This window comes from Chiloscyllium plagiosum, unplaced genomic scaffold, assembly GCF_037043375.1.
Source record: "Chiloscyllium plagiosum isolate Xiang-an unplaced genomic scaffold, Cpla_swu_hap1 HiC_scaffold_3, whole genome shotgun sequence".
Lineage (NCBI taxonomy): Eukaryota > Metazoa > Chordata > Chondrichthyes > Orectolobiformes > Hemiscylliidae > Chiloscyllium > Chiloscyllium plagiosum.
This window is the reverse complement of record NW_028270141.1, coordinates 62772243-62793200: the sequence shown is the minus strand read 5'-3', so window position 1 is coordinate 62793200 and position 20958 is coordinate 62772243. Positions and strand designations below refer to the sequence as shown.

General features: G+C 40.7%; 1 protein-coding gene across 3 annotated transcripts in view; it reads right to left on the bottom strand.

Moving 5' to 3' along the window:
• The window catches only part of LOC122543725 (proto-oncogene tyrosine-protein kinase LCK), a 108093-nt gene that overhangs the window by 54571 nt on the left and 32564 nt on the right, over positions 1-20958 (bottom strand). For all 3 annotated transcript variants that reach the window (XM_043682498.2, XM_043682499.2, XM_043682504.2), the window contains 2 exons: positions 15272-15369; positions 5132-5174 (listed from right to left, as the gene is read on the bottom strand). In XM_043682498.2, the coding sequence (XP_043538433.1) occupies positions 5132-5174; positions 15272-15369 (141 nt within the window). The remainder of the gene's footprint in view (positions 1-5131; positions 5175-15271; positions 15370-20958) is intronic.

The window sequence follows — 20958 nt, the reverse complement described above, 5'->3', positions numbered from 1 at the left end:
GTCAGAGCAATTAAATGTATAGATGTAATTAAACTTGTAAAAATGACTGATAGTAATAGTTTGCCTAAAAAAAGTATACTTTCAAGAACCTTCCCAAACTAATGAATTCTGGGGTATTCTAAATCTTCAATCTGGATGCATATGCACTTAGTCCTTAAAGAACCTTAAAGGTTCACAGGAAAGAGAAGAACAAGTGATTTCAGATGTAACTTTGATTTTGTTTCTCTAATCTTTCGCACTGACTTTGTTGATTTCTGTCCTGATTGTGCTAATGGAAACAAACAGAAACATGTCCACTCAGCTTTCAGAAAGCTAGTCCAGTACACTGTCACAGGAAGTTCAATGGGAATCTATCAGAAAGGCCAGAATTTAATATAACTATACACTTAGAATCTTAAGAAATAAGAGAAGGAGTAAAGCATTCAGGACTTTGAGCATGTTCCACCATTCAATGATACCTTGTCTGATTTGATTACAGCCTAATACAACTTTCCTGCATGTTCCCCCCATAACACTTGACTCTCCTGTCAATGAAAAATCTGTTTAACTCAGTTTTGAATGTACATATTCAATGACCCAGCTTTTACTGCTCTCTGGGAAACAGATTACCATTAAACACTGACAACACTCCAGAGGTGAAATTCCTCCTTTGTTCCATCTCAAATGGGAGGGCACTTATTTTCAAACTGTGCCTCCTGTTCAGATTTCAACATTCCACCAGGAAACGTTCCACCATGAAACATCTCTCTGCTTCTCATCTATCAAGATTCCTCAGAATCTTACATTTCAATAATATCAGCTCTGATGCTGCAAAACTCTCCTGAGAATGCATCCAGCCTGTGTAACCTTTAAGGCAAGTCCATCATCTGAGGAATCTGTCTAGTGAGCTTTCTCTAATTCCATTTCAAGTCTATCCCTTTGCAAGTATGGAGATCAAAAGTTGACACAGCACTACAAGTGTGGCCATACCAATGTCCTGCACAGCTGTAGCAAGACTTCCAACTTTTATCCTCCATCCCCTTGTGATAAAGACCAACATTCCATTTCCTAATTGCTTGCTCTATCTACATGCTGATGTTTTGGTGATGTATGTTCAGGGATAACCTGATCCCTCTGTACTGCAATATCGTCTCTATTTAAATAATATTCTGCTTTTGTATTCTTCCTATGAAACCAGGCAACCTTATATCTTCCCACATTAAGTTCCATCTGCTTGTGACCATGTGCAGGAATTTCTATTTGGGTTTTTTTAAAGGATAAAAGCCAAGATAAGTGAGCTCAGCCTGTCAGGTAGTGGAGTCAGTAGCGATAGCTGATACACCAGAGGCATATCAAACTGTTGAACATTGGATCTGAAAATTACTTCATTCGATCAGGGATATGGACTGTGTTTGCTTGGCCAGCATTTATTTCCCATGCATCGTGGCATTGAGAAGGTGGTGATGGGCTGCCTTCTTGAACAACTACATTTCATTTGCTGTAGGAACACCCACAGTGATATTGGAGAGGGAATTCCAGGTTTTTGATCCAGTGACAGTGAAACAATGGCAATGTATTTCCCAGTTAGGGTGGTCAGTGGTTTGGAAGGGACTTTGCTCATCGTGAGGTAATGTATTTGTCGCTCTTGTGCTTCTAGATCCAAAGTAGTGGTCGTAGGCTTGGAAGGTGTTGTCTCAGGAGCCTTGGTGAAGTTCTCCTGGCTGAAGTTATGCAGAAGGCCTGTAAAGAAGTCTGTGAAATCAGGTTGAAGATGTCACTTTTACTTCACTGACGAAGTAAGCCACCAAGAGCAGTTTTCAGCACCCTTTCATTTGCACATTAACCTTTGGACAGATCAACTTCACTAACAAAAACTGAAAGAACTGTGTGCTGGAAATTAGAAACAAAAACAGATATTGCTGGAAAAGCTCAACATCTGGCAGCATTTGTGAAGAGAAATCAGAGTTAATGGTTTGCATCCAATTCTGACCTGAAACTTTAAACCTGATTTCTCTGCACAGATTCTGCCAGAACTGATGTGCGGTTTCTGTTTTTGTTGGCTTCACTAACAGTAAGCACCTTATATACAACCTCAATGGTCAGCTGTCATTGATACAGAGAGCAAGGACTTTGTCCTGACGCCATGGAAATTAATGGAGTCAGAGGTGCAGGTCCCACACTTGCATATCTCCACACTTAGAATAGGATGCACCAAGTAGGATATAATAATTTAAATGCATGTTGCTATTTTTATAAAGATCATTGCAGACAAACAAAAGGAGAAGAAAAAATAAATGTGAAATTGGGAAAGAATGATCAGGGAGAGCTCACAGTGCCCAGATTACCCCTGACCCTTTGCTTTTTGAGACACCCAAGATTACAAGAGAGCTCTTGTGAAGACCTGACTTCATGACCCAGCTACTCCAGAATTATGTTATAACATTTCTGAACAGGATGATTTTTTAAAAAAATTGGACAAGATTGTAAATGTAAGATAACCAAGGCACATAACCAATCATCAATGTTAATATTACTTATACATAAATTACCAAACAATAGTATTCCCTGCAATTAAAAGGCAGGGAATTACTACAATTCAGGGTACTGAACTGAATAAATGCATCCAAGAATCCTGAAGCAATAAGTTTGTTTGGAGTGCTTCCTAGAAAATAGTTTAATGACTATCGCAGCAATACTTAACGATACAAAGGGTATTTGTTTTAATTTGTTTTCCTTTTTTTCTGGATTGGCAGTGACTGCTGACCATGACATCAGGATTAATTTAAAGTATTTACTGATTAAGATTAATGTCTTCACACTGTCCTGCTATCACAAACAACATTATCTTAAAACAAATAAAATTTGGCTAGCCCAATCGCAGGAAATTATTGGCATAACATTAAGAAACATTTGATGTTGTCTATGAGACAGAACCATTAAATTATGCCTCAAAGTAAAACATTATGTTTCCAACATCATCAAAAGCAATCCAGCAAAATTGTGATGATTTACGTCATGGTTCAGATTCCCAAACCAGTACAGCATCTACAAGAAGCTAGTCATGCATTTCACATCAGTTTTCCAGTCTGCATGACTGACTTTGCTAATCTCATTGACTTTTTTCAGTAGCTGAATTTTACAATTCTACCTTGTATAAGACAAATGGAAATATATTAAATTACGAATCAGTGCTTTGTACATTTGAAAGACAATATTTGAAGGACAATATTAACAGATAATTTTACAATGATAAACTTAACATAGCTGTAATCATAATGCAATAATACTTGCAGGAGCACAAGTTTCATGAATATTGGGTGGAATTCCAGATCAGCTAACACCCACAACCCACACACTGTCCTCACACATCTATTTCCAAGCATCTTGCGATAATCCCTGGTAAGTTTCCAGTGCCTTATTGGCAATGGCCATCACACCAGGTTGCAAAGCTGATAATGGAGAGCTGGTTTCCCAGCAGCTCTTAGGTGCTCTATTCTACTAGGAAATAAATCTAATGTGGAACCATACCATGAGTGAAGATTATGACCAGCAAGAGGGAGTAAATGCCAGAAGTTGAGCTACGTGTACAAGTTTAAGCAAGTAGGAGAGGGAGACATTGTTGTGTCTTGTTCTGGCCATTTGTGCAAGTGGCTACTTTATGGTCAAAATACTGCTGGTTATATCCAGGAGCGGGCCGAGGGGAATACCAGGCTTTGTTGAGAAGGGCGAACAGCAACAAGGAAATGGTGAGGTAAGAGCTTTCTTTTTCCCTAAATCCACTAGTTGTTAAAGGTGCAGTTGACTGTTAAGTGCATGGCAAGGAATGAGAGAAGACTGATGAATTAAATTGTACTTATTTCAATGCAAGAGGCCTAACAGGTAAGGCAGATGAACTCAGGGAATATGGGACAGGGATATTAAAGCTATTGCAGAAACATGGTTGAGGGAGAGAACTGGCAGCTCAATGTTCCAAAGGATAGCTGCTATAGAAAGGATAGAAGGGGGGGCAAGAGAAGAAGGGAAGTGGCTTTTTTGATTGTGGAAAACATGGCAGCAGTACTTAGAGAGTATATTCCTGGGAGATCATCTAGTGATGAAAATGTGTTGCTGGAAAAGCGCAGCAGGTCAGGCAGCATCCAAGGAACAGGAAAATCGATGTTTCGGGCATAAACCCTTCTTCAGGAATGTGAGATCATCCAGTGAAGCTATATGGGTGGAACTGAGAAATAAGAAGTGGGTGATCACTTTGATGGGACTGACAGTCAGTGGGAAATTAAGGAGCAAATATGTAAGGAGATCACAGATAGCTGTGAGAATAATAGGGTTGTAATGGTAGGGGATCTTAATTTTCTCAGAAAATAGACTGGGAGAAAGTAACATAGACTACAATAGGTAAATGGGGGTGGGGATGGAGGTGATAGGTCAGAGAGGAGGGTGGGAGAAGGTAGCAAAGTACTACATACAATTCTGATTCCCCTGCTATTGAGAAGGATATTATTAAACTGGAAAGGATATAAAAATGATTTACAAAGATGTTACCGAAACTGGATGGTTTTAGTTATAAGGAGAGATAGGCTGAAACTTTTTTCCATGGAGCATACACAGCTGAGGGGTGAACTTATAAAGGTTTATTAAATCATGAGGGACATGGATAAGGCAAATAGTGCAGGTCTTTTCCCAGCATAGGGAATTCCAAAACTAGAGAGTATAGGTTTAAAATGAAAGGGGATAGATTTAAAAGGGACCTGAGGGGTAGCTTTTTCACACCCAGTGTGGTAATTATATGGAACAAGCTGCCAGAGGAAGTGGTAGATGCTAGCACAATTTAAAAGACATTTGGACAAGTACATGGATTGGAAATGTTCAGAAGGATATGGGCCAAATGCAGGCAAATGGGATGAGGTCAGTTTAGAAACCCTAATCAGCATGGATGAGTTGGGTCGAAGGTCTGTTACTGTGTTGTATGACTGTATAATTCCTTGAGTCTAAGAGAATGCTTACCTTGAAATTGCATTATGCTTCCCTGAGAAAAGCAATGTAGGATTCCCACCAGTTCTCCAATTAGTGGGTGGGACCCCCATTGCCAATTTTATCTTCAATAGTAACCTCATCCACTGCACCCAGTGCACAAAGAAAGGAAAAACAATCTTACCCTGAGAGTGTTCGATTAATGAAGTCTGATTATTAAACTGCACCTGCAAAATAAGCAATTAGTTTAATGAGAGAGGTCCTAGTAAAATTATTTTATATTAAAAGAAAGCAAAATAAACCAGAATCTCCAGGAGCACAATTGGTATTTCAGATACAAAATGGTAATGCAAAGTAATCTACAGACAGTTATTGTAGTGCAAACGTATATCTAATGCTAAAACACTTTCAGGCAAAAGATAATCTAGTACTAAGAAAGAAAGAAAAAGAATTTGCATTTGTATGGCACTTTTCACAACCTCAGGATATCCTAAATTACTTTACAGCGAATGAAATACTTTTGTAATGAACATACTGTTCTAAGCAGGAAATGTAGCATCCATTTTTTCCGTAAAAACATCCTACAAATAGCACTGGTATAATGAGTAGATCATCTGTTTAAGTGTGCTAGTTGAGAAATAAATATTGGTCAACACACTGGAGAAAGGTCCCATGCTCTTTTTAAAATAACACCACGACATATTTTACCAGAGAAAGCAGCTTGTGTTGGTGTTGTGTTCAAATGACACAGACTGCATCTGAAACCTATAGTCTGCTGATTCAAAGCCAAAATTGCTATCAAGGCTAATACTTATTGAGGGTTTAGGCAGTTCAACTAAAAAAAGGTGAAATATCAGTAAAGTATTTTTCTTCTATATTAATTTTATCCAAAAAAAGATATTTCCTAAAATTTATATTTGTAATGGAGAATGAAAAGAAGAGGGCCCCTATTTTATGCTGATCAAATATCTTCACTAGATTAAACAAAATGGTCATAGGGCTTCTTTCTTTCTCTTGGAGGAAAAACCAAATTTCTTCTGTTTTCCCAACCTCAGTCTAATTTCTGTGTAGCCTTTGTGTAGATTGGGATGAGATGCAAACACACATGCGCTCAGTCTGAGGTTGGAATCCCCATTAGGAAATGCCTTTTTATTTTTCTGTATTTTTGATTGTGGACTGAAATGCAAAAATTACTTTTTAAAACTAAGGTTGCTGAAGGACGACTGTATGTTTTTGAAAAGAAGCAAGCTGCACTGTTTACAGAGCTGCTGTTTCTTGTAGTAGAAAAAATTTACAGACCAAATGGAGCATGGGTGTGAACAAATGGAAATTCAGCCAGTAACAGAAAGCTGATTGATATGTGGATTGTGGTCAGTTATTGTTGACAAAAGCCTTCCACATGCCATCAACTATGTGATTGGTTTTCAGGTATCTGAACAGATTGGGGCTATGAACAGGATTTCTACCAGCCTAGGAGCTGTGTCTGTTCTTTGCAGTAAAAGCTAAAAGCTACTCAAAGAAGAAAGAAAAACAGTTTATTTTCCCTTCAGCAGCTGCTGTAAGCTGTGACTTTTCATTAATTAGAGACTGTTTTCCCTCTGCCCATAACATCTATTTTTCTTCCTGTATGTGCATTTCTATGCATGTACTTGTGTTGAGGAGATGTATAAGATAATTCACTTATGAGTTTGAGCTCTTCGCTAAACATGCATTATGAAAACAGGTGTGAGAATTTTTTTAACTGTGATAATGAATTATTTTTGTGATTTTTTTGTCAAAGTATTGGAGGTGTGGTATTATCCCTACACTAGGAATCCAGAACTTCAGACTAATACCCTTGGACATGAGTTTGATTCCCACCATGGCAAATGGTGAAATCTGAACTACAATGACCAGTTAGTCTAATGTCAACCATGTAATACTGTTAAATGTTACAAATATATACTTGATTCCACTCATTTTTTAGGGAAGGGAATCTGGCCGACATGTGACTACAAACCCACAGCAATGTGGTTGACTCTTAACAATTCAGGATGAGGGGGGGATCCAAGATGGCGGCGACCCAGCAAGACTGAGTCTATAGTGCTCCTCTCAAGACTTGGGTACAGTGGGTCACCCACCCCCTACCACGCTCACCAAATCATTTATAATAGTTGTGTAATTTTACATTTAAACAATTTAATCCTAAGTAAAAATGACTAAAGGGAAGGGAGCCCGCAGCTCTCAGCAACAGGAACCCCTCCCCCACCCTCTCCAGCTGCAGCAGAGGCATCCACAGCCACCCCGGGGGACTTACCTACAGTGACAAGCTTTGCAGAAATGATTTCCAAGCTGAATTCGAAGATCGATGCCTTTATTGCAGAATCCAGAAATCGTTGGGACTCGCTCTCGGCCGCGCTGCAGAAGCACGACCGAGAAATCCAAGAAATTGAGCGCCGAGTCGGAGGGGCGGAGTTAAAGGCTGCGACCTCCGAAACTACCGCTCAATCGGCCGTGGATCAGGTCCGGACTCTCGAACAGCGAGTCCGGACCTTGGAATATCATATTGACGACCTCGATAATCGAGGTCATCGAAAAAATATTCGTTTGCTGGGCCTTCCCGAACGGGAAGAGGAAGGCCAGCTTACAGCATTCCTGGAGCAGTAGCTGCCACAGCTTTTAAATCTGCAAGCTGGATCAGGCCAGGTAAGGGTGGAATGGGCCTACCGGGTCGCAATACGTGGGCCCGGCTCGAACCAGCGCCCGCGCCCGGTCCTGTTCCGGCTGCAGAGCTACAAGGAGAGGCAGATACTCCTAGAAGCCTCTAGAAATCTCGGAAAAGACCCCCAAGCTATGATCTATAAAGGATCCAAGATCATGCTATTTCAGGACTTTTCCCCGGCTCTGGTTCAAAAGAGGAAGGCATTCAATGAGGCGAAGAAGCGTTTAAGGGACTTAAATATTCAGTACTCCTTACACTACCCAGCGACGTTACGCTTTAACCATGAAGGATCCGTATATAACTTTGGATCACCAGAAAAGGCTAAGGAATTCTTGGACTCCCTTAGATAAACTGTAAGACATAATGGATGTTGGTTTGCCTTTCCCCCGCTTTGGTTTATATCCCCCCCTTTTTTTTCTCTTACCTTACTGTTTAATATTATCATGGGGGGTGGGGAGAGGGATTTGATTTTCTCCCCCCCTTTGGGTTGTTTTCTGTTATTATTTTATATATGTATATGAGGGATGTATGTATATGTGTGTATATATATATATAAAAGCTGGGAGGTTTGGTTAATGTTGGTGGGGGGAGGTGGTTACCTTATTCAATTTTACCTCTGTCTCTAGGAGCCGGGTTGTTTTCCCCTTGTTATTTTGTATTATTATATTTAATTATTATTTGTTGAGGTGGTAATTTTATAGTTATATGTTTATATATGGTATTAACATTACCAAATATATCCAGGTGTTGGTGTGGGTGGGGGTAGGGTGCTCATTGTTAACTCTAGCTTTGTATTATATTTGAATTCTCCTCATTTTATTGAGGAGTGCCTGGGTCAAGGGTGGGGCATTGGTTGGGAGACCAATTGGTTGGGAGATATGATGGACTTTTGGAGAGGAAGTGACACCCCCTGGGAACAAGGGGGAAAATCTCCACTTAGATACGTTTTATATTTTTTTTATTTAGAAATAGTTTTTTATTGTATTGTTGTGGGTGTATTAAAGAGGTTTTATTTTTGTAAATTTTATATGTTCTACGCTCGGGATGTTCTGGATAGGGTTCCCCCTCCCGAGGGGTCTCGGATTGGCCCAGAGGATTATGGTTGATCAGTCGGTTAAGTGGTGCACCTGGAATGTCAAGGGGAGTAATTTGCCAGTCAAAAGGAAGAAAATATTATCAAATCTTAAGAAGGAAAGAGTTGATATAGCTCTCCTACAGGAGACACACCTGTCGGATAAAGAACACTTGAAATTACAACAGGGCGGATTTGATCAGGCCTTTTTTTCTTCTTTTAGCTCAAAAAGCAGGGGAGTTGTTATTCTTGTTCAGAAGAATTTCCCTTTCAAAATCCTAAAGCAGATAAAAGACGAATCTGGATGATATATCTTGATTAAAGCCCTCATAAATGGAGAGGAATATGGGATTTTAAATTTTTTTCTGCCCCCCGGCACACCCCTTTAAATTTATAACGGAAGCGTTTTCAAAATTGATGGCTTTTGATGCGCGTCATATAATTATAGGGGGAGACTTTAATTGTATTATGGATCCGGAAACAGATAGGATTCCCAAGAGTACTGCAAGAGTATCTCCCAGATCTAGACAATTGATGGATCTGAACAAAGAATTAGGATTAGTAGATGTATGGAGATGTCTTCATCCACAGGGCAGAGATTTTTCTTTCTACTCTAATCCACATAAATGTCATACCAGAATTGATATGTTTTTTGCCCCCTCGATTTTGTTAAATTCCATATCATCCTGTAAAATAGGTAGTATAGCAATTTCCGACCACGCTGCTGTATATATGGAAACTAAGGTGAGGAACAATGGGACATCCCCTCGGCATTGGCGTATGGACCCCTTCTAATGAAAGCTAGTAAATTTGTAAAGTACTTCTCTCAAGAATTTAAAACTTTTTTAGAAATTAATTCAGATACAGCTAGCAACCCGTCAATGATGTGGGAGACCATCAAAGCTTACACGCGAGGTTTGATCATCTCCTACTCAGCGACCCAGAAGAAATTGAAGGGAGAACAACAGCGTCTGCTTGAAGCCCGCTTAAAAGCAGCTGAAACAGCATACACTAATAGACCTTCTATTATTAAATTGCAAAGGATTATAGCTCTTAGGACAGCTCTAAACACTACGCTTACTCAAACGGCTAAGAGGGAAATATTATTTGTAAAACAAAGGTTATATGAATATGGCGACAAACTGGGTAGATACTTAGCATTTCTTGCAAAGAAAAAAAAGGCCCCTCAGACTATTACATCTATCAAGGAAAGTACGGGTATTTTGACTCATGATCATAAAAAGATTAATGCGATCTTTAGAGAATTTTATTCTGAGTTATATAAATCACAGGATTGTGAAGACAGGACGAGGAGGATGCAGTCATTTTTTAAAAATTTGACTTTTCCAGGCCTAACTCCAGAACAAGTATCGGTCCTAAATGCTCCTCTTACACTCCAAGAAATACTTGATACAATTAGGCAACTTCAGAATGGTAAGGCGCCAGGCCCAGATGGTTTTCAAGCTGAATTCTATAAGGAATTTACAGAAATATTGGCTGGTCCACTTATGGACATGTATAATTATGCATATAGTCAGGGCTGTCTCCCGCCTTCGCTGAAAGAGGCAAATATCTCTCTTATCCTTAAAAAAAGAAAGGACCCAGAAGATTGTACATCATACAGACCAATATCCTTGCTAAATGTAGATTTTAAAATCCTTTCTAAAATGTTAGCACTGAGACTAGAAAGGATACTGCCACATATTATAAAGGAGGATCAGACGGGGTTTATTAAGGGCCGTAGATCATCCAATAATATTAGAAGGGCTCTGAATATGATTCAAGCCTGTCATCAGGGAAAGATACCAGGAGTAGTGGTTTCATTAGATGCGGAAAAGGCATTTGATAGGGTTGAATGGTCATATTTGTTTTACACATTGGAAAGGTTTGGCGTTGGACAGGTGTTAACCAAATGGGTCTCAACATTGTATAGTGATCCCAAAGCAGTTGTGGTTACCAATGGATTAGGTTCGGATAGCTTCAGTGTGGGTAGGGGCTGCCATCAGGGATGTCCTCTCTCGCCATTGTTATTTACGCTAATAATTGAACCACTAGCAGAAGCTATATGAGCTGATCCTAATATAGTGGCCCCAAGGATTGGTACAGGTAAACATAAAATTACCCTTTATGCAGATGATGTTCTTCTATTCCTCAGTAACCCTCTGATGTCCATACCTCGCCTAATCCAAGTTATCAATACATTTAGTGCATTCTCAGGCTATAAAATTAATTTATCAAAATCGGAGGCTATGCCAATGGGTGGTCTTGCTATGATACCCCGCTTAGCAGACGGATCCCTTTTTCCCTTTCGTTGGTCTCTGGAGAGCTTCTTATATTTAGGCATTTTTATTACTCCAGTATTTGGTCAGTTGTATAAGGCTAATTTTGTGTATTTACTGGAAAGGATAAGGCAGGATCTCCAGCGATGGGGAGACCTACCAATTTCCTGGTTGGGTAGAATAGCACTAATCAAAATGAATGTCCTGCCCCGTCTCCTATATCCTATGAGAATGCTTCCGGTGATGCTGCCGAGGACGGCTTTATGTAAACTATATGGCTGGCTGGGTTCCTTTATCTGGAATCATAGGCGGCCCCTCATTAAGCTGAAGAAGCTACAGCTTCCACAGGCAAGGGATGGATTGGACTTCCCAGACTTTAGGAAATATCAGTTAAGTTCCCTATTAAGTTACATAGCTGATTGGATCTTGTCTGATCCACAATCAATCTGGTTGGACATCGAGGCCTCTCAAGTGAAATATCCACTTATTAACCTTTTATTCTCAGACAAGAAGAAAATCATTACAGATCACTGTAAAAACCCTATAATACTAAATACAATCAAGGCTTGGAATATAATGCGGCAAAATGAGGGCAATTCACATAAAACATCCCCCTATGCACCGATAGTGGGAGCATGGGGATTCCAACCGGGGTTAACAGATGCCACTTTTAAACTCTGGAGATCCAGGGGTATCTCGTGTTTAGGGGATTTATTTAAAGATGGGGTCCTGATGTCTTTTGAACAGCTGCGTCAGAAATTCGGATTACCTGATGGAGACCTCTTTCGATACTTCCAAATTCGAGATTATATACAGAAGACTACGTTATTAGATAGTCTTTATAAATCAGATAGAGAATGTAGTGTCCTACGACCAGTGGGGGTATCTTCCGTCAGTACTATTTATCATTTACTACATGATGAAGTATCGGGAGATATGGATAATCTGCTTAAAACATGGGATCAGGATTTGGGACTAGAAATCTCTATAGAAACGTGGAATGATATTTGGGAAAACGCTAGAAGAATTACTATCTGTAACAGAACCCAGGCTATCCAGCTGAAGATACTTCATAGGGCCCATATAGCACCGGTTCGATTGGCAAAATGTAAGGCAGGAGCATCTCCAATGTGTCCTAAATGCAAAATAGAGGTGGGCACTCTTGTACATTGCTTATGGACCTGTCATAAGATCCGTAGATATTGGACTAAAGTAGCAAGTACCCTGACAGAAATTTTAGGAACGGAAATTAAAGTGGACCCTGTATCTCTCCTCTTGGGCTTTTCGAACTTTCCCTCCCTGGACACGTACGGGAAGAGACTATTTTCTATTCTTTCTTTCTGTGCAAGGAAAAATATTTTGGTGAACTGGGCGGCTGAGGGCCCCCCTGGACTTTCAAATTGGCACAGATTAATTATGGAATGTATTCCCCTTGACTTCCTTACAAATATGGTGCACCAAAAAAACGAATTTTTTTATAAAATATGGCAGCCCTTCTTGAATTACATAAATACAGATATTTCGGCTATCCTAACAAGGGCTTTTATTTAATTGAGATTACAAACCTGGCTGGTCCGGGGTCCCTCAGGGGAGGAATCCCGCACGAGTACGGATTTTATTACATCTGGTGTTAACACATTCTGAGCATGTAAGAGACTTAAATATACACTCTGGTTAGTTGTAGGTTACATTAGTAGATAGTTGAGTTTTGTTTGTTTGTTTTTTCCTCTTTTTCGGGGTTTTTCTTTTTGTTTTTTTGTTAAATTTTGGCTATTGTATATTTGAGCTAATTGTATATCAATGTTTATATCTGAGAGTTTTGTTTATTTTTGTAAACTTGTAAAAATGTTAAATTTCTAATAAAAAATCTATAAAAAAACACAATTCAGGATGGAACGTAAATGCTGGCCAGGCAGCAAAGCCCATGTCCTGTGACTGAATGGAAAGAAAATGTCTCAATCTTTATTCATACAACACTAAGAGGTGCAAAGTGTTTCGAGCCTGGGGCATTTGGAGTTCAATCTGGAGAAATGCAAGGTATTTTATTTTGGTACAACAAACAAGGGTATGGTTTATACAATTAATGGGAAAGCTTTACATAGTGTTGTAGAACAGAGGTACCTAGGGGTTCAAGTACACAATTCTTTGAAGTTTGTGTCACATATAGACAGAGTAGTTAAAAAGGGGGTTTGGCACGCTTGCTTTCATTGCTCAGTCCTTTTAATACAGAAATTGGAAAGTCACGTTGAGGTTGTACAGGACATTGGTGAGGCATCTTCTGGAATACTGTGTCCAGTTCTGGACGCCCAATTATAGGAAGGATATCATTAAGCTGGAGAGAGTTCAGAAGACATTTACTAAGATGTTACCGGGTATGGAAGGCTGAACTACAAAGAAGGGCTGGATAGGCTGAGGCTTTTTTTCACTGGAGCATATGAGATTGAGAGATGAACGTATAGAAGTTTATAAAATAATGAAGGGGATAGATGGAGTCAATGGTAACTGTCTTTTCCCCAGGATGGGAGATTTCATTTCATTGGGGCACATTTTTAAGGTGAGTGGAGAAAGATTTTAAAAAATACATGGGACATTTCTTTTTTTACACAGAGGGTGGTTCATGTGTGGAATGAATTTCCTAAAGAAGTCATGGATGTGGGTACAGTTACAGCATTTAAAAAGGATTTGGATAAGTACATGAATAGAAACCTTTGGAGGGATATGGACCAGGAGCAAGCAGGTGGGATTAGTTTAGTTTGGATTATGTTCAGCATGGACTGATTGGACCAAAGGGTCTGTTTCCATGCTGTATTGCTCTATGAATGTTAACATCCTCACTATTTGCCACACAATAATTTGGAATTATTGCTAATTTTGAAATTTTACACTGTGTCCCAATATCCACGTAATTTTAATATATCAAACAAAAAAAAGATCTGCACTGATCCTTGAGAACGCTACTGTCTACTTTCCTCCAATACAATAGCTGGTGTATAACAAAATGAAATCAATTGTATTTACATATACTGTAGTACTCTCACACCCTCAAGGTATTGTTTACAACTATCACAGCACTTTTGAAGTATCATTTTGTATTGCAGACAGGCTCATAAGCCACAACATCACATAAACCAGAATAAGATCAACGTCTAGTTAATTTATTGTGTGAGATGTTGATTGAGAAGTAAATGTTGACCAATTCATCAGATGTTAGCTTACTAGCTCTGCATTGGTCAGAATGCTTGATGAACTGCCTGACTTTTTTGCTAGAGCAGCATGGGCTGTTTGGCAGTCGCCCTCAGTTTAAAAATTTATTTGTTTGTGTTATAATGTAGTCTTTTCTCAAAATTGCAGTGGACAGAATACAAAAGGCCAAAGTAAGGTTTAGGATCCACAACTGTCTAACTCAAAGTAAGAATGCTATTTCTAAACCAATGTAGGCACCTATTAATACTAACAGAACATCATCATATTAGCCATGCTGATGCATTGTTAATTTGAAGTAATAATGATGAGAAATGGAAAATAAAATGATATGAATATAAAACAAAAGATTGTTTCAAAAAATGAAAAATGCTGAAAATACAGGACCACAATGCACTGTTCTTAGAGGAATGATTGGTTAATTCTTAGGACAGAGAAATCTTCAACACACTGGAATAGAATACTCCCCATTTGCGGAATGAGTGCAACTCCCATGACACTCAAAAAGCTTGACACTACCACATCCATAAACATCCACCAACATTACCAACATTCAGTAGCAGTAGTGTGTACCACCTACAACATGCACCACAGAAATTCACCAACGATCTTCAGACAACATCTTCCAAAGCCACAAATACTTCCATCTAGAAGAACAAGAGCAGCCAAATACATGGGAACACCACCAGATCCAAGTTCCCCATCAAGCCACTAACCATCTTGACTTGGAAATATATCGCCGCTCCTTCGCTGTCACTGGGTCAAAATCCTGAATCCGCTCCCTAACAGCACTGTGGGTCAATCCACAGTAATGGATTCCAGTGGTTCAAAAGGTGGCTCACCACCACTTTCTCGAGGGCAACTAGGGTTCGGCAATAAATGCCCGCCCAGCCAGTGATACCCAGACCCATGAGTTATTAAAAGAAAAGCACTGTAACTCATCCATCTTCTTTTTCTAGATGTTAACTGACCCATTGTGCATTTTCAGTATTTCTCTGCTATTATTTAAACTCTTCTGTATTTTTCCTTTAATATCTGAGTAAAAGTGGAGCATGCTGTAGTTCTACTCACTTGCTGAAGCGTAGTTTCACCGGGCAGCTGATTAGTCTGGTCCTTGAGGGTAAAGCTATGCCTTCCCTGTACACTGCTGGTGGCACAACCCATTTTTTCTGAAACAGAAGAAACAGAACATCAACTTGATCTCAATTTTGTGAAACTTAAAGTCCTCCAGAAATGCATTTTTCAACAACTTAAAATCTCACAGCAACTAACATCCATCATGTCTTCACCCAAATGGCAGTTATTAATGCATGAATCTTAACAATGGTTGTTCAATCATTTGGACCAGAGATGAGACTAATCTTTCACCTTCTGAAATTCAAACCTGTAGCAGGGACCATTAAAAACAGCATCATTTCCAAATGGGGACAGAATGTAGGCTCGAACCCCTACTTACAATGCCAAGTTATATTTATTTGGCAGTACTAGCTTTCAGAGCACTGCTTCATCAGGCAGCTGTGGAGCAGGATCATAATGGGTTGCAGGTTTCAGTTCATTAATAAGTAAATCCCAGAATTTCTTTCCAGTCACATTCTCAAGATATCTCGAGTTATCTCAAAAATGTGACTGGAAAGGAGTTCTGGCATTTAAATATAAATGAACCGAAACCTGCAACCCATTCTAAAAAATGAAAGACTTGACAGCAATTTAGGCGTGTTCAATATCTTGTATCAGTTGCATTACACTGAGGTCTTTTGCTATAAATTGTGTGCCTTGTGACCTTGCTCCACAAGTTACCTGATGAAGGAGCAGTGCTCTGAAATCTAGTACTGCCAAACAAACCTGTTGGACTATAACCTGGTGCTGTATGATTTTTAACTTGTCCACCCCACTGGCGCATCCACATTATGGCTACCTACAATAGTCACTCAGATTACTAGTATTCATCACTTAGATTCTCAGATGATCATTTACTAGGAGGCTCTTGTTACAAGAACATAAACCAACACAATCGGAACCTTCCCCAGAAGAAGAAAACTTAGAGTAAAAGAAAGTGAGGACTGCAGATGCTGGAAATTAGAGTCAAGAGTGTGGTGCTGGAAAAGTACAGTAGGTCAGGCAGCATCCGAGGAGCAGGAGAATCGATGTTTTGGGCAAAAGCCCTTCATCAGGAAGTTAGAGTAGAACCAAGCTAAGGCTGAATTGATCTTTCTTGAGTATCAACTCAATTAAATGACTGAAACTTTAAATGGTCTACATGAAAATCTAATAATAAAATATTCCACATCTTCTTGGTGCTGAAAAATGAGAGAAGAAAAATTTGCCTGTGTATCACTAAACAAAAGGGGAAACCTTACCTGAAAAGCAGTAAACACAACATGAAATCTTGTATGGATATTTCCAAACAATCGCTTGACCAGTTTTAAACTGAAAAATCTTTGAAACAAATTTTCTTAAAAGTCAGGTATTGTCAATTTTGGGTTGTTTCATGGAGGATTTCATGAACTCTAGTAATTTTTCTCATGCAATTCCCTGCTGCGTACCTCACTTTTGTATTCACCAATAGCAGATCTTGTTTTTATATAAGATGTGGAAATGTGTTGCTGGAAAAGCGCAGCAGGTCAGGCAGCATCTAGGGAACAGGAGAATCGACGTTTCGGGCATTAGCCCTTCTTCAGGAATGGCTAATGCCTGAAACGTCGATTCTCCTGTTCCCTAGATGCTGCCTGACCTGCTGCGCTTTTCCAGCAACACATTTCCATCTCTGATCTGCAGCATCTGCAGACCTCACTTTCTCCTCCTTGTTTTTATATAAACCCACCCATTCAGTAAATTTTTTAATTAAGTTGAACCAAAACACAACCATGGTAATTTAAAACAAAGATGTTAGTAATATGGGGTGGAATTTTGGCAGTGTCAGTTTCATTGAGCTTTGTCGGTAGTTTCTCTCCACAAGGCCCAGCAAATTTTCTTACACAATTATCCCAAACATACCTCATCAACTACTTCCCATGTTCCTATCGCATCCCTCACATCTAGTGCTAGGCTAATTCTCCCACTCACTGCAGCCAGAAGTATTCACCAATGTCAATTACCTTGGCATCAATCAACATCCCTGGAGCTGGCATCATATATAAAATGCTGTTGCAAACCTAGTCTTGAGCTCCCCCGGATGTGTGCAGATACTTGCCCAAGCATGGCTGAGAAGGGAACATCAGTGTTCTACCTTATGGACAGGACCTGGAGTTCCTGGTGGACATGTTGGTACAGAGGAGTGCTGTCTTCTTCTCTCACACTACCCAGGCAAATGTGATCATCACAGTCCAGAGGAAAATCCACCAATGCATGGTGAATGAAATTCTCCACCCTGTCAGGATAAGTGCTACTAAGCACCAAGTGCCATCAAGTCCCAGCAATCAAGTTTAAAGCATTGCTCATAATTGTGCCACAGTCCCATCACTTCCATGGTGTATTGACAGTTAATGTGGCATATTAAAAGGAATCTAAGGGGCAACATTTTCACGCAGTATGTGGCGCGTGTATGGAATGAACCACCAGAGGAAGTGGTGGAGGCTGGTACAATTACAACATTTAAAAGATATCTGAATGGCCATATGAACAGGAAGGGTTGAGAGGGATATGAGCCAAATGCTGGCAAATGTGACTAGATTAATTTAGGAATCTGGTCAGCTTGGATGAGTTGGACCAAAGGGTCTTTTTCCGTGTTATATATCTCTATGACTTCATTAGTCTAAGGTCTACCCCTTGGTCATGACATCTCTTTAGTCTTCTGCAGTTCTAATGAAGGGTCACTGGATCTAACCATTAACTTTTTTTTATCCACAGATGTGGCAGACTTACCGCGTTTCTCCAACACTCTGTTTGAGTTTCTGGTTCTGCCACTTTGTGTTGGTTAATCTCCAAACATAAATGTCTCCTTTCTGGTAGTCCTCCTTGTCAACCCCAAAGGCTTTGCAATTCCCAAATTCCCACTCCATCCATCTGTCTGAGTCTGCACTTATCCACTTTACACACTCCAGCTCCAGATATTTCACATGGTAGTGTAGTGTCTCCCTATGGAAACCAGGGTGCTGCTACCATTAATGACTCCCCTGCTTGTATGACCCTTTTCTCTCCCATGCTCTATTCTCACTGCAATTATTTACTGATTTGCTGCCCTTCCCCTTTTACGATAGTAATCCTCTCTGCATGCCAGGAATCTGCCTCCAGTTCCCATGCTTAGTTCCCCAACTACCCTTCCACAGCACTGGACATTTCTTAACCCTTCTTGACTTTTAGTGCACTCCCAGCCTGACTGTGACCAACTTATTAAGCAACTTAGCTGAAACATGTGTTGCTGGAAAAGCGCAGCAGGTCAAGCAGCATCCAAGGAGCAGGAGAATTGACGTTTCGGGCATAAGCCCTTCTTCAGGAATGAGGAAGGTGTGCCAAGCAGGCTAAGATAATAAGTAGGGAGGAGGGACTTGGGGGAGGGGCATTGGGAATGCGCTAGGTGGAAGGAGGTTAAGGTGAGGGTGATAGGCCGGAGAGGGGGTGTGGGTCCTTGGCTATCTCCATCACCAGACCATGGCAACATGACGCCTAGAGGAAGAGTGCCTCATCTTCCGCATAGGAACCCTCCAACCACAAGGAATGAGTGCAGATTTCTCCAGCTTTCTCATTTCCCCTCCCTCCACCTTTTCTCAGTCCCAACCCTCGGACTCAGCACCGCCTTCTTGACCTGCAATCTTCTTCCCGACCTCTCCGCCCCCACCCCCTCTCTGGCCTATCACCCTCACCTTAACCTCCTTCCACCTAGCGCATTCCCAACGCCCCGACCCCAAGTCCCTCCTCCCTACCTTTTATCTTAGCCTGCTTGGCATACCTTCCTCATTCCTGAAGAAGGGCATATGCCCGAAACGTTGATTCTCCTGCTCCTTGGATGCTGCCTGACCTGCTGCACTTTTCCAGCAACACATTTTTCAGCTCTAATCTCCAGCATCTGCAGTCCTCACTTTCTCCTTATTGAGCAACTCAACAGACATCCTTGAACAATGAATGACCAAACTGATATCTGTAAAACTTCCTAAGTGTGTTTACATGATTCCCCAGCACTGGACCCAGAGGGCTGACTGTGACCCCACTTTCCTGAACTGAAGAGGTATAGGCACCCTGACTGTCACCATCCCAACCAGATGCCTGACTGCACCCAAGCCCCTTGACCCACTGCTCCAGAACAGTTTTGGTCGCCATACTATAGGAAGGATGTGGAGGCACTGGAACGGGTGCAGAGAAGGTTTACCAGGATGTTGCCTGGTATGGAAGGAAGATCGTATGAGGAAAGACTGAGACACTTGGGGCTGTTTTCATTAGAGAAAAGAAGGTTTAGGGGTGACTTGATTGAGGTGTACAAGATGATTAGGGGGTTAGATAGGGTTGACAGTGTGAACCTTTTCCCGCATATGGAGTCGGGTATTACAAGGGGGCATAGCTTTAAATTAAGGGGGGGTAGATATAGGACTGAAGTTAGGGGTAGGTTCTTCACTCAGCGAGTCGTAAGTTCATGGAATGCCCTGCCAGTAGCAGTGGTGGACTCTCCCTCTTTATGGGCATTTAAGCGGGCATTGGATAGGTATATGGAGGATAGTGGGTTAGTATAGGTTAGGTGGGCTTGGATCGGCGCAACATCGAGGGCCAAAGGGCCTGTACTGCGCTGTATTCTTCTATGTTCTATGTTCTAACACCCTGACTGAAGGCTGCGTCCCCACTCTTGATCGAGGACATGGCCAATTGGTTGTAACACATGCAGTGGATTAAAATGCAAGATGCTGCAGCAGTACTGCGAGCCTTAAAGCTTTGGCTGAGGGGAAAAGCTCATGCAGGGATGCCATGAATATTCAGGTGGATGCAAAATGAGTGAACATTCAGAACACAAGCAAGCAGCCTTGATATGCAGTCTGATCCAGGCGGTGAGATGGCTGCCTGCCCCGTGTGCAAAGAGTCCTTGCAGCAGTATTACAAAGAGATGCTAATGCATTCTAAAGTGTAATATTAAAGTGCAGATGCACACTGTAAGTAGATCGAAGTGGATGGTTGCAAAGAGGCTGGGACATGTTGGATGCCAATTTTGGAATATATGACATTCATGTAGCTGCTGCCCGAACATGCCCAGAGGCAATGATGCCATGTGTCCAAGATGGAGGTCCAAAGGAAGGAGTAGTGAACTAGAGTTTCCAGTTTCCATTATTTATATATCAGAAATTGGTGGCACGCAGCCCTGGAAAGATTCCACCCACAGACTTCCTGACATTGTCGAAATCTCATTTATTTATCATTTCTTCAACACGATATGCAGATCTATTATCCTATGTATGTTAAACAGTTGATGTAGAATTCTTGAATTTCTATCCATTTGGGACATTACCTTGCAGTCGAGTGCAGACACAAAGCCAGGCAACTTGTCAACTTTTGACTACCCCTGAGAACAGTTGTAGTGAAATTAAATACATTGAATGGCCTTCCTCATCTGGATGTAAAGATACTAGTGAGAGTGGGTCATGTCTCTTTGTAGCTAGTTGATGTTCATGTATCCTGGTGGCTAGTTTTCTGCCTGTTTATCCAATGTAGTGTTTGTTACAGTTCTTGCAAGGTATTTTGATATATGAACATTAACTAGCCACAGAAAGACATGACCCACTCTCACCAATATCCTTACATACAGATAAGGAAGGACACCACTTCGCCTGGGATAACATATC